Here is a 20,906-nt window from a genome sequence, read left to right on the forward strand (position 1 = left end):
CGTATCTACTATGCACCTGGAAGGCAGTTGGTGCTCCAACTGATGTCCATCAACTAGACTATGGTGAGTACATATGGAAAGTTATTTCGATAATATCTCGTTAACTATTAGATCCAGGATGTATGAAGGTCAATAAGTTTTTATGCAGAATTCGATACTCTATCGATTCATGGTACAGAAAGTAGGTCTTTCCATTGAAAGAAATTAAGGCGACCTTGACATTTTTTATACATCTTCAGGCATATAAAAAGTGTTTACATCACAATATTCCCCCCTCTATACCATGCAGCTTTTGTATATATTATATAATTTTTTCATATTATTACAAGTAATGGAAATAACCAAGGTAGACAAAATGATTGCCCCACCCTGTATAAATAATACGAAAAAAATATTTCAGGTTGTTACCAGGTTATTAGCTACCAGGTTTGTAGCTGTTTTATTAATAGAATCAGATGCTTCATATTTAAAATATCTAGATAGATGAAGTAAAAGAACATAATGTAAGTTACCTCGCGTTGCAGGTCAGATAGAGTACGTTTGCGCGATGGTATACGTGAAAGTCCAGGACGAAAACGCGTAGGGACAGGTGCTATGTCGAGGCTACTGATACAACCAGGCGGTGGCCTATACACTCTCCAGAAGGCTCGTTCTTGGGAATCGCTCACTATCTTGTCCCCCTTTTTCCGTTCCTTTGATAATCGCACCTGTACACAAAAAATTAACACCATTTCAAGGAATCACTTGCTGGAATGTCCGAAACTGTAACTGGACACGCTCGCGTAGCGTACACGCTCTCTTATCCACATTAATAAGTCACATCGTTTATCATTTTCCATAATCTTTTCTCATGAGCATCCAATTTCATACGCGCGAAAGATTAACTACTTACCTGCTCCTCAGCTTGAAGTTGTATCGCTTTCCATTTGCTTTGTAAGTTTCTACGCAAACTGTTTAAAGCTTCCTACGAATAGAAAATCACTTGATTAGAAAAAGAAGATGATGTAAGTAAAATATTCATCAGGGTAAAATCAAAGGGATTTACATACGATCTCATAATCCTCAAGGGCATGACGTTGCTTGTTCCTCAGAGTTCTCTTAGCCAGATAAATAGCATACTCCACGTTATCAGGGGTTCTATGTTGCCATGGCCAATAATATGGTGTCTATATATGTTAACCAAACGTGAATGTGTTAACGGTTGGACAATTCATATTATACGGTTATAGGAAATTTACTATAGTAGTTTATTTGTCTTATGTCTACTTAAATGATTATTTTCGAAACTCGTTCATGTCAGCAAAAACATAATTAGTACAATACTTGTGCCTATTCGAGTGTAATTAATACGTAATTATAACAAAGCATATTGTGAACATATTACACATATTATTAGGCAAATAATTGTAATTTAATAAATACAATCTTTTCAACTAATGTACAGAGTGTCTCACCTAACTCGACCATCTAAAATATCTCGCTTGTTTTTTATGGTAGAAGAAAATATCAGAGGGATACATTAATTGATTCAGAGGGGCAAATATTATGATAAGCAAAACGTTGTTCAAGGTTATATTTTTTGAGATTTCAAGGTCATCAAAGATTTTTTAAATGGAATGATATATTTTTATTTTTGCTACATGATAGCCCAGGTCAAAACGAATACAACGACCTGAATAGTATGCCCTTCACGTGACCTTGATTATGAAAAATTCATAAAAGTAGGGAACTTGATGTAAATAGTGTTATAACTGCAACGAAACCACGTTTTACGCGTTCCGTCGCGAGCTCGCGACTTACCCAAGCGCGAGCCAATCAGCAAGCGTCCCGAGAGCGCGCGCCAATCAGCGAGCGCCGACATCAGCCGAGCTCTTCCCGAAGCGAGGCTCTCGTTGTGCTCCGCGCTCGGCTATGTAGACCGGGCCGAAACGAGCAAACAGGGAAGTTTGTCTGACAAAGTCGTTCAGTAGTTCGTGAACCTCGGTCGAGTGAACATCGCGACCGCCTCTTCGTACGCGCTATCTGCTGATCAAACCGCATTAAATCGGTACTAGTGCTTTTCCTTGCTGCTTCCAAGCAGAATAACCGTCTTTTTCAAGACAACCTTTCAACGTCTTTCACAACGTCCATTCACAACGTTCTGCTAAAGGTGAGCGTTCCGGTCGTGATCAACGTTCCTGCCATCGGCGGCCATGCTGACCGCGTGGTCGGCATAAAGCAAAAAATTTCACCGGAGGGGTCCAACACCATTCCTCTTCAACCATTAACAGACCTTCCGAGTGCCTCTGGGCCTAAGAGGCAGAAAACTGACAACATGGTGGGCCATGGTCCAATCAACTCCTGGCAAAACGGCGCGAACGTGTCGACGTCTAACTGCTACGACATATTGTCTACCGATGCCTTCAAAGAGTTCGTTGATCCGTCGGAGCCAATCACCAGTGAGGTAAGCCAAAAAACCGGCGCTGATAGCAACACGGTTAACAACCCTGCAAGCTCTGGGACAGTAATTCGCCCCCCCCCCCCATTTACATTAAAATCGCTGAAAATTAAGTAATCAAATTCAGCAACAAACTCAAATCTGAAATCGGCAAAAACTTTTTTATAAAGTACCTCGACAATCAGATTAGGCTACATTTTAACGACATTAAATTCTTCTCAGAAGCCAAATTGGCTTTTCAAAAAACGGGCTTGAAGTTTTATACTTTCGTTCTTCCTAACAAAAAGCCCCTCACCGCAGTTCTAAGAGGTCTCCCCCAAATTGACCCCGAACTAATTGCCACTGAGCTTAGCTCGCTCAAACTAAATCCACTGAGCGTAAATTCTTTTAGATCCTCGCCGAGTAACTCACTCTATAAAGTTACCTTCCCCCCGGGAACGAAACTTTCTCAAATTAAATCCGTTGGGTTCCTGTACCATTGCAGGGTTTACTGGGAAAAATTTATCAAAACTTAAAATTACATCCAATGTTACAGGTGTCAAGCTTTCGGACACTCCAGCGCTAATTGCTTCAGAACGCCCAAGTGCGTCAAGTGCGGCCTCGACCACCTCTCCAAAGATTGTGCCAAGGCACAAGAATTACCAGCCAAATGTGCAAACTGTGATGACTGCCACACAGCAAATTACTCTAAATGTCCTAAACTTCTATCCTATGTTGAAAAAAAGTCTGCACCTCGAGCCCCGAGGGCCCCCACTAATCGGCGCCCACAAGCCCCAGCAAATCAAAATCCAACTCCACACCAAGTCTCCATTACTAACAGCAATAGAACCTTATAGAATAGATCAGTGAGGTGGTTAGAGGTTAACCTCCCCCTATTAACCCCAACCCCAATCCTGCCTAATTCGACTCCACAGAGACAGGTGAATTCTTCAAGGAAGCGATTCTCTTCATTAAAAAAGCGTTACCAATCGTTAAGGCTATTCGGCCCAAGCTAGCCTTATGCTCGACAATGTTCGACAAACTCGAAGTCATCTTTGATGCTGCACTGCAACTATTCTCATAAACAGCCTTCACCCCCAAAGTGCCAGGCCCAATCATGACATGGAACGCCGGTCCCCTATTTCCCAAACTAACCGAATTAGAATTGTTCATTACCACTAACAACGTTGTGGTTGCCTGATACAGGAGACTTGGCTGTCTTCCTCCATCGACATCTCCCTCACTAACTACAACATTGTTAGAAAGGACAGAAATACCGGCAGACCTGGTGGCGAAATCCTCATACACAAAAATCTTCGCCACCACCCATACCAACTTGCTCCAGCTAAAAATCTAGAAGCAGTAGCTATAAAGCTGATCAGCCACAACCTAGTACTGATATCGGCCTATTGTCCAGACCAGTCCCTTGACCTGGTAGCACTAAACTCAATTACCAATCACAAATTCCCATTTGTTGTTGGTGTTGACTTGAATGCCAAACATACGTCTTGGAACAACAGACAAAATAATTCCAATGGAAGATTGCTCGACAACCGCATTCTATACAACAACTACTCAATGATCATCCCACCCACACATTTCCGACCAAATCACCTCCCCACCACAATCGACTTCTTTTTAGCTAACACACTCACCAACCTCCAGTGTGAAGTCTCTGAGGACTTGTCTTCCGACTATCGCCCTGTTCTGCTGTTGCCTGACATTAAACAGTCCCTAACAACTTCCTCCCCGGTTACCGATTGGGAGATGTTTCGAGACCTTGCAAACAAAATAAGCATCACACCAAACATCAACTCGACCAAAAATATAGACCTCCAAGTCACCCAATTCCAACGTTATCTGAAATCCTGCTTCTTTAAAGCAACATCGTTCGTCAATACACCCGATAAATTCGTCACGCCTGACGATAAACTCAAATTCTTGATCCGCCTGAGAAACACAGCCAGGAAAAGATGGCAGCGTAAGGCTGATTTGATTTCGCTTGAATATTACAAACATTTGAACAAGTGCACCCAACGCAGAGTAAGACTACACAAAAATCAGCGCATTCAAGTTGAGGTAAAAAATGCCAAGAACACCCACACTTTTTGGTCAGTATTCAGAAAAATAATGAAAAAGCCCATTAACATTCCTCCCCTTGTGGACGATTCAGGAATCTTTCACGACTCAAACTCCACCAAAGGCCAGCTCTTGGCCGATCAATTCACTAGAGTATACGATGAAGCATATAATACAAAATCACCACTTCAAGAAATAGTATATCACAAATTACAAAATTTTCATTTCAAGGAGCACTTTTTCCCAACCCCTTGCGCTGACATTATCACTCTGCTAACACCCCGAAAAATCTGGGAGGCAGCCAAAACCCTAAAGCGCCGTAAGGCTTGTGGGTATGACGGGTTCACCCCCAGTTTAATAAAGGAAGCCCCTAGGAACACATACGTACAATTATACTATATATTTAAAGCATGTATTCAGCAGGCTTATTTTCCCAACGCCTGGAAAATAGCTAAAGTTATTCCCATCCGAAAACCGGGTAAAAGTCACAAGTTTTCCGCTAGCTTAAGACCTATTAGTCTACTGCCCGTTCTAGCTAAACTTTTCGAAAAAATCATCTACCAAATGCTCAATAATCACATTGTTAAAAATCGATCCCCAGTTTGGCTTCCGAAACAATCATTCAACAATCCACCAATTAGTTCGCACTGCTCAATTTCACGCCCACCACATGAACATTAACCGCTATTCTGGCATGATCCTCCTGGATCTCAATAAAGCCTTCGACTCGGTCTGGCATAACGGCCTCATCGAAAAAATGATTGACCTTAAATTCCACCCAAGATTGATAAAGCTACTACATTTTTATCTTGAAAAAAGAGCTTCCTTTGTCCAAATTGGCAATAAGAAATCCCAACCAACTTTCGTCAAAGTAGTTGTCCCCCAGGGTTCTGTCCTAGCTCCCCTGCTCTTTCTTTTATACATCAACGATATACCTCTTTGGTATGAGTGGTAGTCTGGGTGCTAAGTAAAGGATTCACCCAATACAACGATAACCATTTATTAATAAAAACAACAAAAACTAAACAACGTAACAAGAACAAAAGAAACAACGAAATAACGAGATAATGAACAAAATCAAATGCCGACGGTACGGAACGTGCTATGCGCGGACAGATGACTACAACTGACTGACTGACTTGAACTGACTTGAACTGACCTGAACTGACTTGAACTGACCCTGTCATCCGTCAGAATCCGCGCTTATATCTATTCCCCCCGCCTCCAGGAATTTCCTTCGAACAAGGAAACTTCTGGAGTGGGGATGTCGCTTCCTGTACGTGCCCCTTGGAGAAAGTTCGTGTCCTTGCACCGAACATCCGTGTCCTGGCGAAAGTCAAGCGTCCAAATGTGCACGCCAAGGAAAAACCCCGAACCTGGTCGCCATATGTGCACCCCAGGTAGGAACAGACTTCCGGCGACTAAGTGTGCGCTCAGGAAGAGCTTGGGCCTGGCGACCAAGTGCGTCCAAGGTCCCAGCCCGCAGACGACGCTCATACCTGGGTCCGATCAACCCTTCTCCAAGGGGTCCGCCACACCTCAAACCAAGGACATCTCATTGGCTTTGTTTGCTGATAACACAGCGATCCTTGCTGCCTCTCTCTGCCACCTTCGACTGATTAAAATACTACAACTTCATCTAAACACCATCAATGATTTCCTCAAAAACTGGAAGCTAAAACTAAATAGCGACGAAACGCAGGCCATCCTCTTCACCAGAAAACGGAAACACCTAAAGAAAGGTCTCCCACTATTAAAAATTAACAACGACAGTATTGAGTGGAGTAGCGAGGTTAAATATCTGGAGGTCATCCTGGACTCCAAATTTATATGGGGTCCTGCCGTTCTGGACACAAGAAAAAAGGCAATGGCAGCCTTGGCAGCGGCTTCCATTCTAATTGGGAACAAATATAAACTGAAAACCCACTTAAAGTTTCTAATCTACAACACCTGCATCCGTACCGTTATCACATACGGTGTTCATCTATGACACACTGCTGCAAAATCCCACCTAGCCTCCCTGCAAAGAATTCAAAACAAGGCAATCAAAATCATCCTGAATCTGCCAATGGACCATTCCACAGCCAATATCCATATAAAATCTCAATTCCGATGCTTGATACAGTATTCCAGACGCTAGTCAAAAATTACAGAGCAGAAGGCCACGCTAACCTTCTGACACACAACACATCAACGTTTAGGGGGAGCTCCTTCCTTATTTTCCTAGGATTCGCTTCCCACTGTACCTGCAGCCCGAACCTACTAGGAATTCGGCAAACGGGGCCCCTGAACCTGCACCTGCACCGGCATACTGACCCCCGACAGGAGGACTTCTCCAAATACCGGACCAGCTCGAAGACCTACACGAGCTGAGAGAGAATTGAACCAATTCTCTGCAGCTCCACCTCAATCAAGATAATCATGATAATCAACCAACCAACTAATAAAGGGAGTATAGTTGTCAGTAATAATTAATAACAATGCCGCACCACCGTGCATCAATGACTACAAGTTTTTTGAAAATTTTCTTGTACCGACATTCCTATAGCTAACGCATATATAACCAATCAAGTTGTTCAAACAAATCTCTTCTCATGTTAGAAGGATAGGGAGCACCTTTGCTCCAGGAGCCTACTATCTTATCAACCATGTTCAAACTGCAGGCCTTGCCTGTTTAAAAGAAAAAGCAAACAGGGGAGTTGCTCTCTGGAGCTGCTCTCAGAGGAACTTCTCCGAGATCCGGACTACTCGCAGCCGCTTGGTAAGCGCGCACTCTCGGGTACTTCCGTGCGTGTGCGTGAGTACGCTGGTATTGGAGGAGCAGGCATTTCAGGTGCTTCCGTGTGCGTGCGAAACCGATACCGCGAGTCAGTCTCGAGGTGGCTAGTCGGGCGAAGCAGTGAGCTCAGGCACTGCGACGCACCGTGCCTCTGGCTCTCTCCCACCCGCGATCTGTATTCCCGAGATCCTCGAATCCCGCGGTATCGCTCACCGTCCTGCGACTGAGCCTCGCGCCTCGCGCACTTAGTCTTCGGTCACCCGCAGTTCGCGTTCGGAGCACGTCCTACGGGTACTTCGTGAACGGGCGACGACGCCGGTGTCGGGCGCGTACGTTCTTCGGGTGTTTCCGAGTGCGTACGGACCCGTGCCGCGGTCGGGCCGAGGGCGGCGAGCCAAGCGTCCCGCCGCACAGTGCGGACAAGTCGGCACATCTCACTACATTTTTATTTGACGATGCACGAAAATTTCCTTTGGCAGAACTGCATATTAGCAGGAAATTCATATTATTATTCATTTAAAAATCATTTAACAATTTTTTTTTCAACTTATTAATTTTATTGTTAAAGGGCCTAGCCGAATAAGATGGTCAAAACTGCCCTTAGACGTTTTTCAATAATTAATGAACCATTCGAAAGCTGACCAAGAAAAACCCCTCTGAGCCAAATCTCAACCCCCTATCGTGCTCGTGAGGGTAGTTACAGGGTAAATTAGATTTTGAGCTTTTCCGTGCATTTTCCGCACTCTGATGCTTCCTAAAATTCTGAAAAAAATGTGGCATATTTTGGATCCTAAGACAGATTTTTGAGAATTTTTTCAGATTTTTTTCTTGCAAAATGTGGTCGCAAAAAATGAAAAACCTCAAAAAAATCGGAAAAATACAGGTTTCTCAAAAATATGAAAACATGCTATTGAGCTGTTTAGTGCCCCAATAAAGTACCATAACAGGCAGTGTCCTCAATTTTTTTTAGATTTTTTGTTGTGGGAAGTCTTTGTCAAACACAAGAAAAACCGAATTTTTTCGACGTTTCTGCTATTAGGAGGAAAGTTACACTTGTTGATTTTATCGCAAGTATATATTAAGTCATTTTTAACGTTATTACATTGAAACAAGTAAGTGTTTGACCTCAGAAATATGTTTTGAGAGAAAAATAAATTCTATTTCGTGCGATATATACCAGAATGTTCGCAACGTTTACAACATCGCCGGTTGGCCGAGCAGTCAAGGTGTCAGACTACAGTGCGGAAACGCTGCGGTGCGGTTCGAATCCCGTCGAGGGTTAAGTTTTTTTTTTCCATACATCATCTTTATTTTTTCAATTTTTTATTACATGGTTTATTCATGTGATTTTAACAATATTTTTTAAATGTTTTTAAAAAATATTGAAGTAACATTTTTAACTAACTTTTATTTATATTACTCCGATTTGACTTTGAATTTAATGATATTATTTTCTTGGATTAGGCAATAAATTAATATTTATATTATTGTGTTCGTCCACGATTTCCGCCAGATATAGAAATTGCTTGCGAAAATTGGTAAGATTCCGTGAAAAGAATTTTTAAATCGACTTCTGTCATTTCCGGAAAATCCAGAGTATCTACCGAGGATACTGTTTGAAATGGAGTCGTTTTGCAGTTCCAATTATGTCCAATTTTTGGAAAGGTTTCGTTGTCTACTTGTTTGTGTAGAAGCTGGTACTTTTGACCTTGTATACTATACATTGCCTCTACAACCCAATGAATTTTCGTGACTTTTCGGGAATAATTCGACTCTTTCGTCGAAAGTTGAGAACGATTACCTTTTAAAGCAGGCATGAGAACTCTGAAACCAAGACCTGTTAAATGAGATGTAACATCTCGAAAACCTCTGTCGACAATACAAAAGTCTCCCCTCTTCATGATGGTTTTCAATCAAGTAACTATAAACGGAAATACATCCTCATGTACGTTACAATAAAGAGGAATGGCTAAGGCTTATTTGTACCCGATACCTCACTTTAAAAATAGTGGTAGTATGTAGCTCTTTTCTTTCAATTTGACAAAAACCAATACTTTGCTGCGTGTTATTTATTCAGAGTTCTTCTCATTTCCTCCCTAATTTATGAAGACGCAAGGCTTAGAAACCAGATTAATGAATTTTAATATTAAGAATGTTAGAGAGGACCGTAATGAAGATCATATACAATTAGAGAATCGAGGAAGTGATAGATACTCTAAAACTATATTTACATATATTTTACTCAAAAATGTTTCTTAAATATTTTTAAAACATTTAAAAAATATTGTTAAAATCACATGAATAAACCATGTAATAAAAAATTGAAAAAATAAAGATGATGTATGGAAAAAAAAAACTTAACCCTCGACGGGATTCGAACCGCACCGCAGCGTTTCCGCACTGTAGTCTGACACCTTGACTGCTCGGCCAACCGGCGATATTGTAAACGTTGCGAACATTCTGGTATATATCGCACGAAATAGAATTTATTTTTCTCTTAAAACATATTTCTGAGGTCAAACACTTACTTGTTTCAATGTAATAACGTTAAAAATGACTTAATATATACTTGCGATAAAATCAACAAGTGTAACTTTCCTCCTAATAGCAGAAACGTCGAAAAAATTCGGTTTTTCTTGTGTTTGACAAAGACTTCCCACAACAAAAAATCTAAAAAAAATTGAGGACACTGCCTGTTATGGTACTTTATTGGGGCACTAAACAGCTCAATAGCATGTTTCCATATTTTTGAGAAACCTGCATTTTTCCGATTTTTTTGAGGTTTTTCATTTTTTACGATCACAGTTTGCATCCAAAAAATCTGAAAAAATTCTCAAAAATCCGCCTTAGGGTCCAAAATATGTCACATTTTTTTCAGAATTTTGGGAAGCATCAGAGTGCGGAAAATGCACGGAAAAGCGCGATATCTAATTTACCCTGTAACTACCCTCACGGGCAAGATAGAGGGTTGAAATTTTGCTCAGAGGGGTTTTTCTGGGTCAGCTTTCGAATGGTTCATTAATCATTGAAAAATCTCTAAGGGCAGTTTTGACCATCTTAATCCGCTAGGCCCTTTAATTTTTTGTGAGTAATTACCATTACATATGCATTAGTAACCAAATTTAGATTTTTGTAAAAAAAATTTGGCCATGGAGGCACTCTCTAAAGTGCCAAAAATCGAAAAATATATTAACTGTAAATGAGTGTGCAATAATAATTCTGTGTAACGGAAAGTGCTTACCAAGGAATATGCATTCTTTATATCATACATTTAATAAAGTAGATTTATTTTTTGTACAAATTTCCAACGGTGGTTTTATTTGTTAACTGCATATAAAACTTCAAATTAACATAAAACAAGAACGGCAAAATATATCCTGAGATTCATGCATATTTTCCTTTAGGATCTATCGTGGAAAATTTGTTATTTTCTTTTTAAATGTATTAGTTATATTGTTAAATTTCATTGTCTGTGAATAATTAACAATAAGTATACATTTGTAAACAAATTTGGTTGTACAAAATTTTGCCATTTGTTCGCCACAGTTACAGTGCGGAATTTACTGGGAAAATTCAATATTCGTGTACATCACGATGTGAAATACATTTCTTTTGCAAAACATGGGTATTAGGATGGAAATTGTTAATAATAATCATATTATAATAATTTTTATGCATAATACTATTTAATAATATTTTTATGTATTTTTAATTTGTTTTTAATATATGTTTTATACCTATTGAAAAAGTAATAAGAATGTAAGGATAGATCGAGATGTTCAAGGTCACGAGAGTCAATGATTTTGGGTCGCAATCAAAGTACTGAGAATGACTCGGATAGCGAATAACGTTTTGTGAAGTTTATTCATTTTATTCACTAGTATTATAATTTGTTTAAGTTTATTATTGTTAATTTTACATATGGTTCATTTATTATTAATTTTGTTCTAAACCTGTTAGTTTTTAAAAATAAATTTGTTAAGTTTTAATAATAAATTCTTTTTTCTAAAAATTATTTTTTTTTGTTAAAATTATTAACTATATTGGTAAATATAATTGTCTGTAAAAAATTTCCTCTATATATACATTAATAACCAAACTACGAGAAGTGCCGAAAACAGGCCGTTTGTCCGCCCTGTGCGCCGCACAGCGTGACGAATGGCCTTTTTAGCTGGACCAAACTCTAAATCGCCTATTTTTCTATATTTATCGATTAATATGTTTACAGTTGTATCAAATATGAATAATTATTAATTTTTTACAACATTTAGTTGGTTTTTGTTAATTAAACAATATATTTCAAGTGATTTATAATTAAATAAAAAATACAACAAAGTTAGTAATGGATCTATGTAACACAGAATGATTTAACAAGTAGTAGATATTATCAAAGAAGACGTCATTTTTAATTAGGAACAAAAACAATGTAATTTTGGAAAAATTATAGTACATGTTACTTTTTGGAGATTCAGATATATTCTAACGGAAAAGAATTATTCTTTGGATTAGTATAAGGCTTCACTTTATAAATAACAACTCTGTTTCATATTATTGTTTACTATTTGAATAGAAATATAATAACATGAAAATATAAATAAAACAAAAGAAATAACAGAGATCAAAATCAGTCTTCAATAGGAACATTCGGTTGCTAAAAACTAATAACTTATAAACAAATGTAAATAGAATATATCTAAACGTATTTATGTTACTACAAATGTTTGGGTTTACGACTGAAGAAACGAATTTTCATACGAAGAAAGTTTAGAGGAAAACTCGGGGATCTTATCATTGTTTATTCCTTCAATATACAATGAATGAGACTAAACAAACCGCTAACAATAAGTGGCGACGGCAATCGGTATCGGCTGCGTTCGAAACGCCCGGCCCGAGCTATGATTGTCACGAGCGTGTACGTAAAACGACGTAACTTCATTGTAAAAATTAGTATAGTTGCGCAACGTTGCGCAAGCCAATTTTTGTACTAAAATAAAGTAGAGAATCTCTACTTTATTTATATGTAAAAATCATCGCGTGGGGCGACGTGGGGCATATACTAATTCATTAACGAAGAGTAGTAACATGGGCGTTTCTGTGGAAAAATAAGTACCGTCTTTGACACTTAATTTACAAAAACAGAGGAATGTTATCGATAATTTGGAATTACTAAAGTGAAAATACATGTTTTGAGATGTTACATCCATCATATATAGGAAATTTAAACACTCCTTAGTACATTTTAACATATTTCTAGTGCGAATGGAAATGTGCCTGTTCAGGATTCAAGCGTTGGAATTCGGCGGCTATTGTCTTGGCGGGCGACCGCTGTTTCATACGGTTTTTGTCTCGTATATCAACACGCGGCAAGAACGCGTGTCGCTCTCATTGACCGGATTTCAACGCTTGAATCCTTCAAATCGAGACAAACAAGGATTATCCGATTCGGGAGCACCAATCACGGTGCTCCACATTCGATGGTCCTTGTTATTTAAGGCAACTGCGCGTGCCTTCTCGCTCTCTTCAGGTTCGCCTCTCGCATCGCTCTAGTAACTTTCGTCAGTCGTCTAATCGTCCGGTATTAGTTCTCGCGCCCGTTCGCTGATCTCTCGCGCTCTCAAAATACTCGTTCGTATTTTTCTCGCGCTCTTTCGCGCCGCGTTACGAGCCTTCTGCTTCGCGCCAAGATTTCCGTCGTCCGCGTCGAAGATTTCCGCCTCGCGACGGCACGTGTTTCGTGTCGTTCAAGATCTCCGCTTCGCGATCCGACGGCAGAAGTTGGCTCGCTCAAGATCTCCGCTCGTCCGCCGGCTCGCGCCTCTCACGGCGCATTGTAAGTGCGAGTACTGTAATAAAAGTGCAGTTACACCTTTAATCCTCGCTCTCTCTCTCTCTCTCTGTCTCAACCTCTCATTGACCCATCCTGTGGATTCATTTGCGCGCTCAAATCTGAGTGGTCCCGGCAGCAGGCTGCTCCGACCGTCGGTCGACGCCGAAACAGTGCCCATTCATTTATAGGTTAGGTGTTCGTTTTTTAGGTGAAGTTTACACGCTCTTTAAACATACAACAAAAGAATTTTAAGTTTTAATATTCAAGGGTTTTAATACATGGTTATTTTAGATTATATTAGCACAGTTAGTTTTTGTTGATTTGAAAGTTACTTTTGTCCAGCTAAAAAGGCCATTCGTCACACTGTGCGCCGCACAGTGGGCAATTTGGACGAAATCGGATTCAAAATCAAAGAACTTTCGATAGAAATGAGGTAGAGCGATGAAATTTTTTTTAAATGAAAGCTGAAACTTTGCAGAATATGGGACAAATAGGGAGATTATTACCATCCCATCATTTCAATGAAAAAATGACTTCATTAGTTTTTGTCACAAAAATCTATTTTTTGCAAAATCCTGAGGTCGTAGACAAATTTTGAGACCAGATTTGAAATCAGCGTGAAAAAATCTATGGGAAATGATGTATAGCATGTTAAAAAAAAATTTTTCCGTGCGTGGTATTGGAAAAACCATAATTTTCTTGAAATTGTGCAAGTTTAACGAATTTTCTCAAGGTTAAAAAACGTTCGTACCATAATCTCCCTATTTTTCCCATATTCTACAAAGTTTCAGCTTTAATTTAAAAAAAGTTTCATCGCTCTACCTCATTTCTATCGAAAGTTATTTGATTTTGAATCCGATTTCGTCCAAATTGCCCACTGTGCGCCGGTCCGGATACGAGGCAAATCGCGACCCCGCGAGCTCAGCGAACACGAGGAAACACCAATCCACTGGTACACCTCGCTGAGCTGCGGCGGTTCCCGCAATCCGGTATCGCTCCGCTTCCGTACCGTTCCGCGATTCCGTATCCCTCCGCGCCTGTACCGTTTCGCGATCCCAGTATCGCTCCGCGTCCGTATCGATCCGCGATTCCGTTTCGTAGCGCTACGTGCTCCGCACCGTTCCGCGTCCACCGACTCCGCGTGCGTCTAGATTGTAAGCCTTTAGTAGTAAGCAAAGAGTACTGTAATTCTATCACGTTGTCCACCAAAGTTTGCCCGCAGCCGTCGGTTCGCGTAGGAACCTCCAGCCGGGACTCCGCGCCGGTCATCGCCGGATCAGCGGGCAATCCACGCCCTCAATAAAGATCCAGTAGTTTCTTAGATCGTAGTTCAATTATTTCATCTCTCCTGTCCTCTCACAGATCCTGGCATGCTCGAGCATTCACGAGAGGGCCTCCGAACGCGACGTAAACGTCACATAACGATGACATGATCCTCCTAGGATTTCAAGAAATGTTCTTGAACCTTGACTAATGACTGTAAAGACTCTTACAATAAATTGTATACACTGATACAAATTCGATTTATTCGATTTATTCGATTGTGATAGATAACGTGACTTTTCTTCAACAATGGTGTACAGCGATGCAGAAAAGATAGAAATGATTTTAGTTTATGGTGAGGCAAAAAATAGCTCGGTACAAGCATCTCAAATGTACGCAGAAAGATATCCTGAGAGAAATCATCCTTCACGAAAAAGTTCTGTCCGCATAGTTTAATTGTTTTGTAAAACAGGGAGTATTAAATCACTAAAAAGAAAACGATCAAAGTCTGCTACTGGAGAAGACGCCGAAACCTTTGTATTGGCTACAATCAATGTTGATCTCATTGCAAGTTGTCGAAAAATTAAACGGAGCTTTATGGCAACGACTTTGAGAATCGTGTTGCTTTTTGTACATGGGTGTGTTGGGGCGGTCTTGGTCGACCCGAAATTGGAAGAATGCGAAATAATGAATGAGAATTGTGGACGTGTGCAAATGGGATTGCTGAGAGAAAGGATTGAAAGGTATGGATGCGTGAGTGTAACGGCTGAATTTGAACGTGAGACGAATGGACTGTATAAAGATTGAATGAGGACAAACAGATCTACAATAAATTAAACTGTATTTAAGCACTATTGAAATAAGCGATTTTCTGACATGTGACTGTTCGATTACGTAATGATCAGCTGAGCGCATTTCACAAAAGAGAGCGAGAAGACCGTTGCCTCTCACTTTTATTGTCTCGATCCTTCTGGAAGTCCGTCACGCACCGGTAGTTCCGGTTGATCGTTCGAGAGCATTCCAGAAGGATTGAGAATGGGTTTAGGCCAATCACGCGCTTCGCCTATTGCCCGCGCGAGTCTCGTCGACAGATGCTGCTTGCTCACGTTTAGGCGGGATTGCGCCAGCCGTGTCGTGATTCGCGGCGGTTGACGGGATCGCGTCACGCGGTGAGGCAATATGGCGCTCACACGCGTCAGTCTCAAACAATGGGCATTGCAGCAAATACAAAGAAATGAACATTTTTTTATGGTGTCCTCTTTACTGACGAAGCTACTTTTTCCAACTATAGAAACTGAATACACATACTGTGCATTGGTGCACTGAAAACCCGAAATGGCTTCGGCAAGTTGTACATCAGCGTCCATGGAGTGTAAATGTATGGTATGGAATCGTTGGTGATAACGTTATTGGACCATTTTTCATCGATGGCATTCTGAATGGTCTAAAATATGTTAATTTTTTAACTGATGTGTTAACTGATTTACTGGAAAATGTTTTTTCAACATGAAGGCTATCCGGCACACAATGAATTAATAGCTCGCCAAGTGTTAGACCAAAAATTTCCGGAACGCTGGATTGGTCGTGGTGCAGATATTCGTCGGCCTGCACATTCGCCGGATCTTACACCTTTAGATTTTTTCTTTGGGGTGCAATAAAATCAGAAGTTTATAAAAACATTCCCACAACACCGAAAAATATGAGAGAACGGATTAGAACAGCATGTGCAAATATCAGTGATCAAGTTATGAGGAGGGTCAGAAAATCGTTCATTAATCGGTTACATAAATGTATTGAAGTTAATGAACATCATTTTGAACACTTGCTGAAATAAATTTTCCTTCATTATTTATTCTGTCATCGTTATTTCACTATTCACATGAAGTGCTCTACTTTTATGAATTTTTCATACTCAAGGTCATGTGAAGGTCATAATATTACAGGTCGTTGGATTCACTTTGACCTTGGCTATCATAGAGCGATAATAAAAATATATCATTCCACTTAAAAAAATGTTGATGACCTTGAAATCTCAAAAAATATAACCTTGAACAACGTTTTGCCTATCATAATATGTGCGCCTCTGAACTAACTAATGTTTTCCTCTGAAATTTTCCCTTATCATAAAAAACAAGCGAGATATTTTAGACGGTAGAGTTAGGTAAGACATCCTGTATAATAAATATACTCTATGTCCCATTTGAAATTCCCGGAGCAAATGACTCGAGAAAGACGAGTGATATGAAAAAATTATGTAAATAGAAGTTGTATAATTTCACGAAGGGCAGATTAAGACAGATTAAATTGTTATTTATTCGACTTTGAGACGACCTGGAAAGGGCCATTAATAAGCAATTTTTAATTTTTAAATTTGAACCATATTTGTGATAGTATATTATTATTGCTGGCATCTAGATGTTTTAAGCTAGTAAATTTTCGAATTTTCGACTGTTTACAACGTTGCAGAAGTTTATTCACCTTGAAATAATCCGAAAAACCAACGGCACGATGGTCCGTCAACTTTGAGAGGTCATATCTTGGAAACGATTTATTCTAAAACTACGTTCATATAGTGCTTCGAAAACATCTCGATATCAGCGATAATAATATATAATTCCAATTTAAAATGTCAAAGTTGTCCTTTATAGGCCCTTTCAAGGTTATTTCAAGGTCGAATAAATAACAGCTTAATGTGTCCCCCGCGAACCCCACAACTTCTACCTAAAACATTTTTTAACATCATTCATATTATTCCAGATATTTGCCCAGGGAATTTCAAGGGAGACAAAAAGTACAATATCTTTTTCTACAAAAGGGAGCAGAGATTTAAATTTGTTCAGAATGTTATGTTAGGAAAAAAATATTTGTTTCTTATACTATTAGAATAGTATTGTACATATGCTTATGAACACATTTTTGTAGAGTGGAAGGGTCTTTTCAGGAAGCTAAATCGTGTAATTTAGAAAGATGCTTTATTAAATGTTCTCTGCCAAGTCTGAACGTGAACTGAACTCGCTTAACGGACAACTCAAAACGAAAACTAGTGTCGGCGGTTTTTCACTCTGACCTTATAGCGCGAGTCGTCGTCGATCAGTTATTGTGTCGAAAAACACGGGGCGACGACCGCGCACCACAACATTGTCTGAGGAACGACAATCCTTCCTCGCGCAACGGACACACGCTTGTATACAAGGCAGCGCAAGGTGTTTCTTTTACATCTTAAACACTTTATAGTAAATTCAATTGCGATACATTTGCATAATATTTGCGTTCGACGATCGTCAAATATATTTATCGTTGTCGCGATGTGGAAAAGGGACACACGTAGGTACACACGTCTTTTCATTACATTGCAATATATTGTAAGTCTGATGTATAAATTAATCGAACGTGCTTGTCGTTAAAAAGTATATGGTACATTATGTAAGTATTCGAACGCCCTTTAATAGCATAACGTTTTTAGAATCAGACCAAACGATCGGTTTTTTCTTTAGCAACTAGAAGCCGTTGGTCTACTAAATAACGTGTAAAAAAAAAGATCTGTTAGATTTTTCTATAGGGAACTGTTGTGACGCGGTTAAAAAAGGACGACACTTTATTTTCGGCTTCTCTATAAACTTTATTTTTCACGCGGTCACACACAGACTCAACCTTCGACAGCAGCCGTCGGCAACTCTCACAGTCTGTAATGAAAATTTAAAATATGCATTTTGTAGATCTATGTTACCCTAGTAGCATTTATGGTTGCCCAATAGTGTCCAACAGTTGAGAGTTAACTGGAATATAGTTAGTGTTTTTGCTTCCAAATTCCCAGCATAGAGCCTACGACGAAAAAGTTATGACACTTGTCAACGAATATCCAAAGTTGGGCCTGCAATTATTATAGTTGGTTAATTAACAAGAAATTTACATACGATATTATTACATTGGCCCAACCAGTGTTTGTTAATATTTAAATGCCGTTTCACGGACGTAAAAAACGTAGCCACAACCAAAAGCTTGTTAATTATTATATTCTAAATTGATGTTTTTTGTTCTGACTTTTTTTCTCTCTTATTTATGAATACAAATGGTTGATTCGCTAAAGTTTTATCGTGTGCAGCCTTGGAATTTATTCACTTCTTTATGTTTTTCCATTTTACAAGGGGAAGGCACGGGTGTTGTACTTGTTTTTGGAATGACAGTAGGTCGTAGTATTGATGTAGTATAACAAAACCCTTTTGGATTTCTTCAGAATGGGCTTCGGTTTGAACTTCATGAACTTCACTTTAGGTGACCAAGAATTTTTAATTTTTTTTAAATACAATCTTGTGAATTTTGACAAGAAAAAGCCAAAAATGTAAGTCTTAAAATTAGGAATTCACTGATTCAAAAGTTATACGTGTGTAAAGTTGACCGATTTTAAACGTTTTTGACAAGCAAGTTTCACAGTCGGTCCCCTCTCTATCTCCTGATGTTCGTGAACGAACACAATTTCTATACCAACATGGCGATGCCCTTACCTGGGAAAAATGCTTAAAACTGCTCATTCTTAAACACGCATAGCTTTTGAACCAGTGAATTCCTAACACCAAAATTTGGATTTTTGGCATTTTCTCGTAAAAATCTACAGGATTATATTTTTAAAAAGTTAAAAATTTTTAGTCCCTTAAGCTAGAGTTTAACCCAAAAAGGGGCTATATGCAAAATTTGACCTCAATCTGATTTGACCAATTTTTGGAACTTCAGTCGCGTCGGTAATATATCAGCTTAGTTAGTACACAGGCGGTCCGGGTTCAAGTTCGATGTGTGTATGAAGTTCCTTTCTTTTTTTCCAATTTTCCCGTGGAAATATTACATTGGTTATATATTATGTATGATATACTGTAAAAAAAAACCGCAAACGCGTAGATCAAAACAATATGTTTTTGCGGGCCTAGTTGGCTGCCGTATTACAGTGATGTAGGTCCTACGTTGGATATGATCGTTGGCCCACTTGCAGAAAAGAGTGACAATTCTAACTGTTGGCCAACAAAGGTAAACTACTGCAACATAGGCTCATCAAATTGCCAACAATAATTGCTACTAGGGTGATTATACACATGCTGAAAATTTCATCGAAATCAGTTGACGCACAGGAAAACTACACGCATCGGAAGATGTAAGAATCTGTGGATTTTAAGCAGAAACTGACCATAAAATCGTGAAAATCTACGATTTTCGCCGCGTTTAACCGCTTGTGTATATAAACCCCCGCGGGGGGTGGGGGGCTCCTCATCAAGCTCATACTCTTCTTTACTCATTTCTCCTAAAAAAATAGCTTTCTAAAAAAAGTTTTGTAATATGTAAGGGTGTGATACTTTATGAAAATTTTCATTGCGTTTAGATGTATATTTATAAAATAGAAAGTAGATATATACAGTGAATCCGGAATATAGGTCGCCGAGGCTTCTAAGTTAAGGGCCGCGGAATTATCCTCACTACCATCGTTCATTATGCAAGTAAATATCATCGGAATTATATCATATTTGGTATCATTTTCATGGGAAAAATGCCACGAATGTGTGGGTGAAAGTCCCATAAAAAAATAAGGAAAAATAAAGAAATTCTCGAGCTTCGCTAGCTTTTTTAAGTTCAGCACGGTTTCAAAGAATAGTAGGATCTCGTCGGCAGCATTTTCCCGCTGTGACTTCGACCTATAACGTGTAAGACGAACCTATTTACAGTCCTCGGCGAGCGTTAACTGGCGGCGAGTATCGCTCGTACTGCTGACATAAATCGCGGATTCACTGCAACTCTCTTCTCTCAGAATTAATATTCACTTCTGACCAGAGTTGAGTATCATTTAAATAAATTTTCATTTAAATGATTATTGAAATAAAGAATTATTTGTTATTTGAAAGTTTAAATGAAAGACATAGATAATTATTTATTATTTGTATAGATATAAATAAGTTATTTAAATAATATATTTATTTCTTATTTATAAATACGATTTTAATTGTTACTTATTAATTATCATTTAATTGCTTATTATTTATTATTTATTATTTATTCGGAAAGTCATAGTCAGAAAATAAGTGTCCTCAATCGCTCTAAGCGATATCGTTATGTTCACGACGACGCAACTAAAAAATCGACAATTCGACCCTAAAATAACTCAAATAACTCGATAAAATCTCAATTTTTTTTGACAAAACACAAAAATTGTTCGACGAGTTCCAGCAATTATCGATATTTCTACCACCACATTGATTTCGATAATTTTTTAATATTTTATGCAAGCCAATATTTTAAACAAATAATTACAAAAATTTGTTTATATATTTATTATTTAAATTATTATTTATTAACATTTATTGTCTAAGCAATTTCTGAAATAATAATTTATTTTTATTTGAACAATTGTTTCAATAATAAAAGTGTATTTATTTACTTAATCAATTGTTTCAATAATAGAAATTTATTTATTTAGTTCTTCATTCAGCTCTTCTTGTACGTTTGTTGATCCGAACGTTTGTTAATGTAAATGAACGCATGAATTCGGAATTCGTGCATCACTA

At 38.8% G+C, this 20,906-nt stretch overlaps 1 protein-coding gene and 1 long non-coding RNA gene across 3 annotated transcripts in view; one reads left to right on the top strand and one right to left on the bottom strand.

Moving 5' to 3' along the window:
- LOC143360820 (uncharacterized) overlaps positions 1–20,906 on the top strand; it is a 283,741-nt gene that overhangs the window by 88,507 nt on the left and 174,328 nt on the right. The gene's annotated exons all lie outside the window — the stretch shown is intronic.
- Positions 1–20,906, bottom strand: part of LOC143360806 (regulator of G-protein signaling 11) — a 188,860-nt gene that overhangs the window by 84,939 nt on the left and 83,015 nt on the right. For both annotated transcript variants that reach the window (XM_076799940.1, XM_076799939.1), the window contains exons 6-8: positions 1,050–1,166; positions 893–964; positions 513–707 (exon numbers count right to left, since the gene is read on the bottom strand). In XM_076799940.1, coding sequence (XP_076656055.1) covers positions 513–707; positions 893–964; positions 1,050–1,166 — 384 coding nt within the window. The remainder of the gene's footprint in view (positions 1–512; positions 708–892; positions 965–1,049; positions 1,167–20,906) is intronic.

The sequence above is a fragment of the Halictus rubicundus genome, chromosome 14 (assembly GCF_050948215.1).
Source record: "Halictus rubicundus isolate RS-2024b chromosome 14, iyHalRubi1_principal, whole genome shotgun sequence".
In the NCBI taxonomy this organism is placed as follows: Eukaryota; Metazoa; Arthropoda; class Insecta; order Hymenoptera; family Halictidae; genus Halictus; species Halictus rubicundus.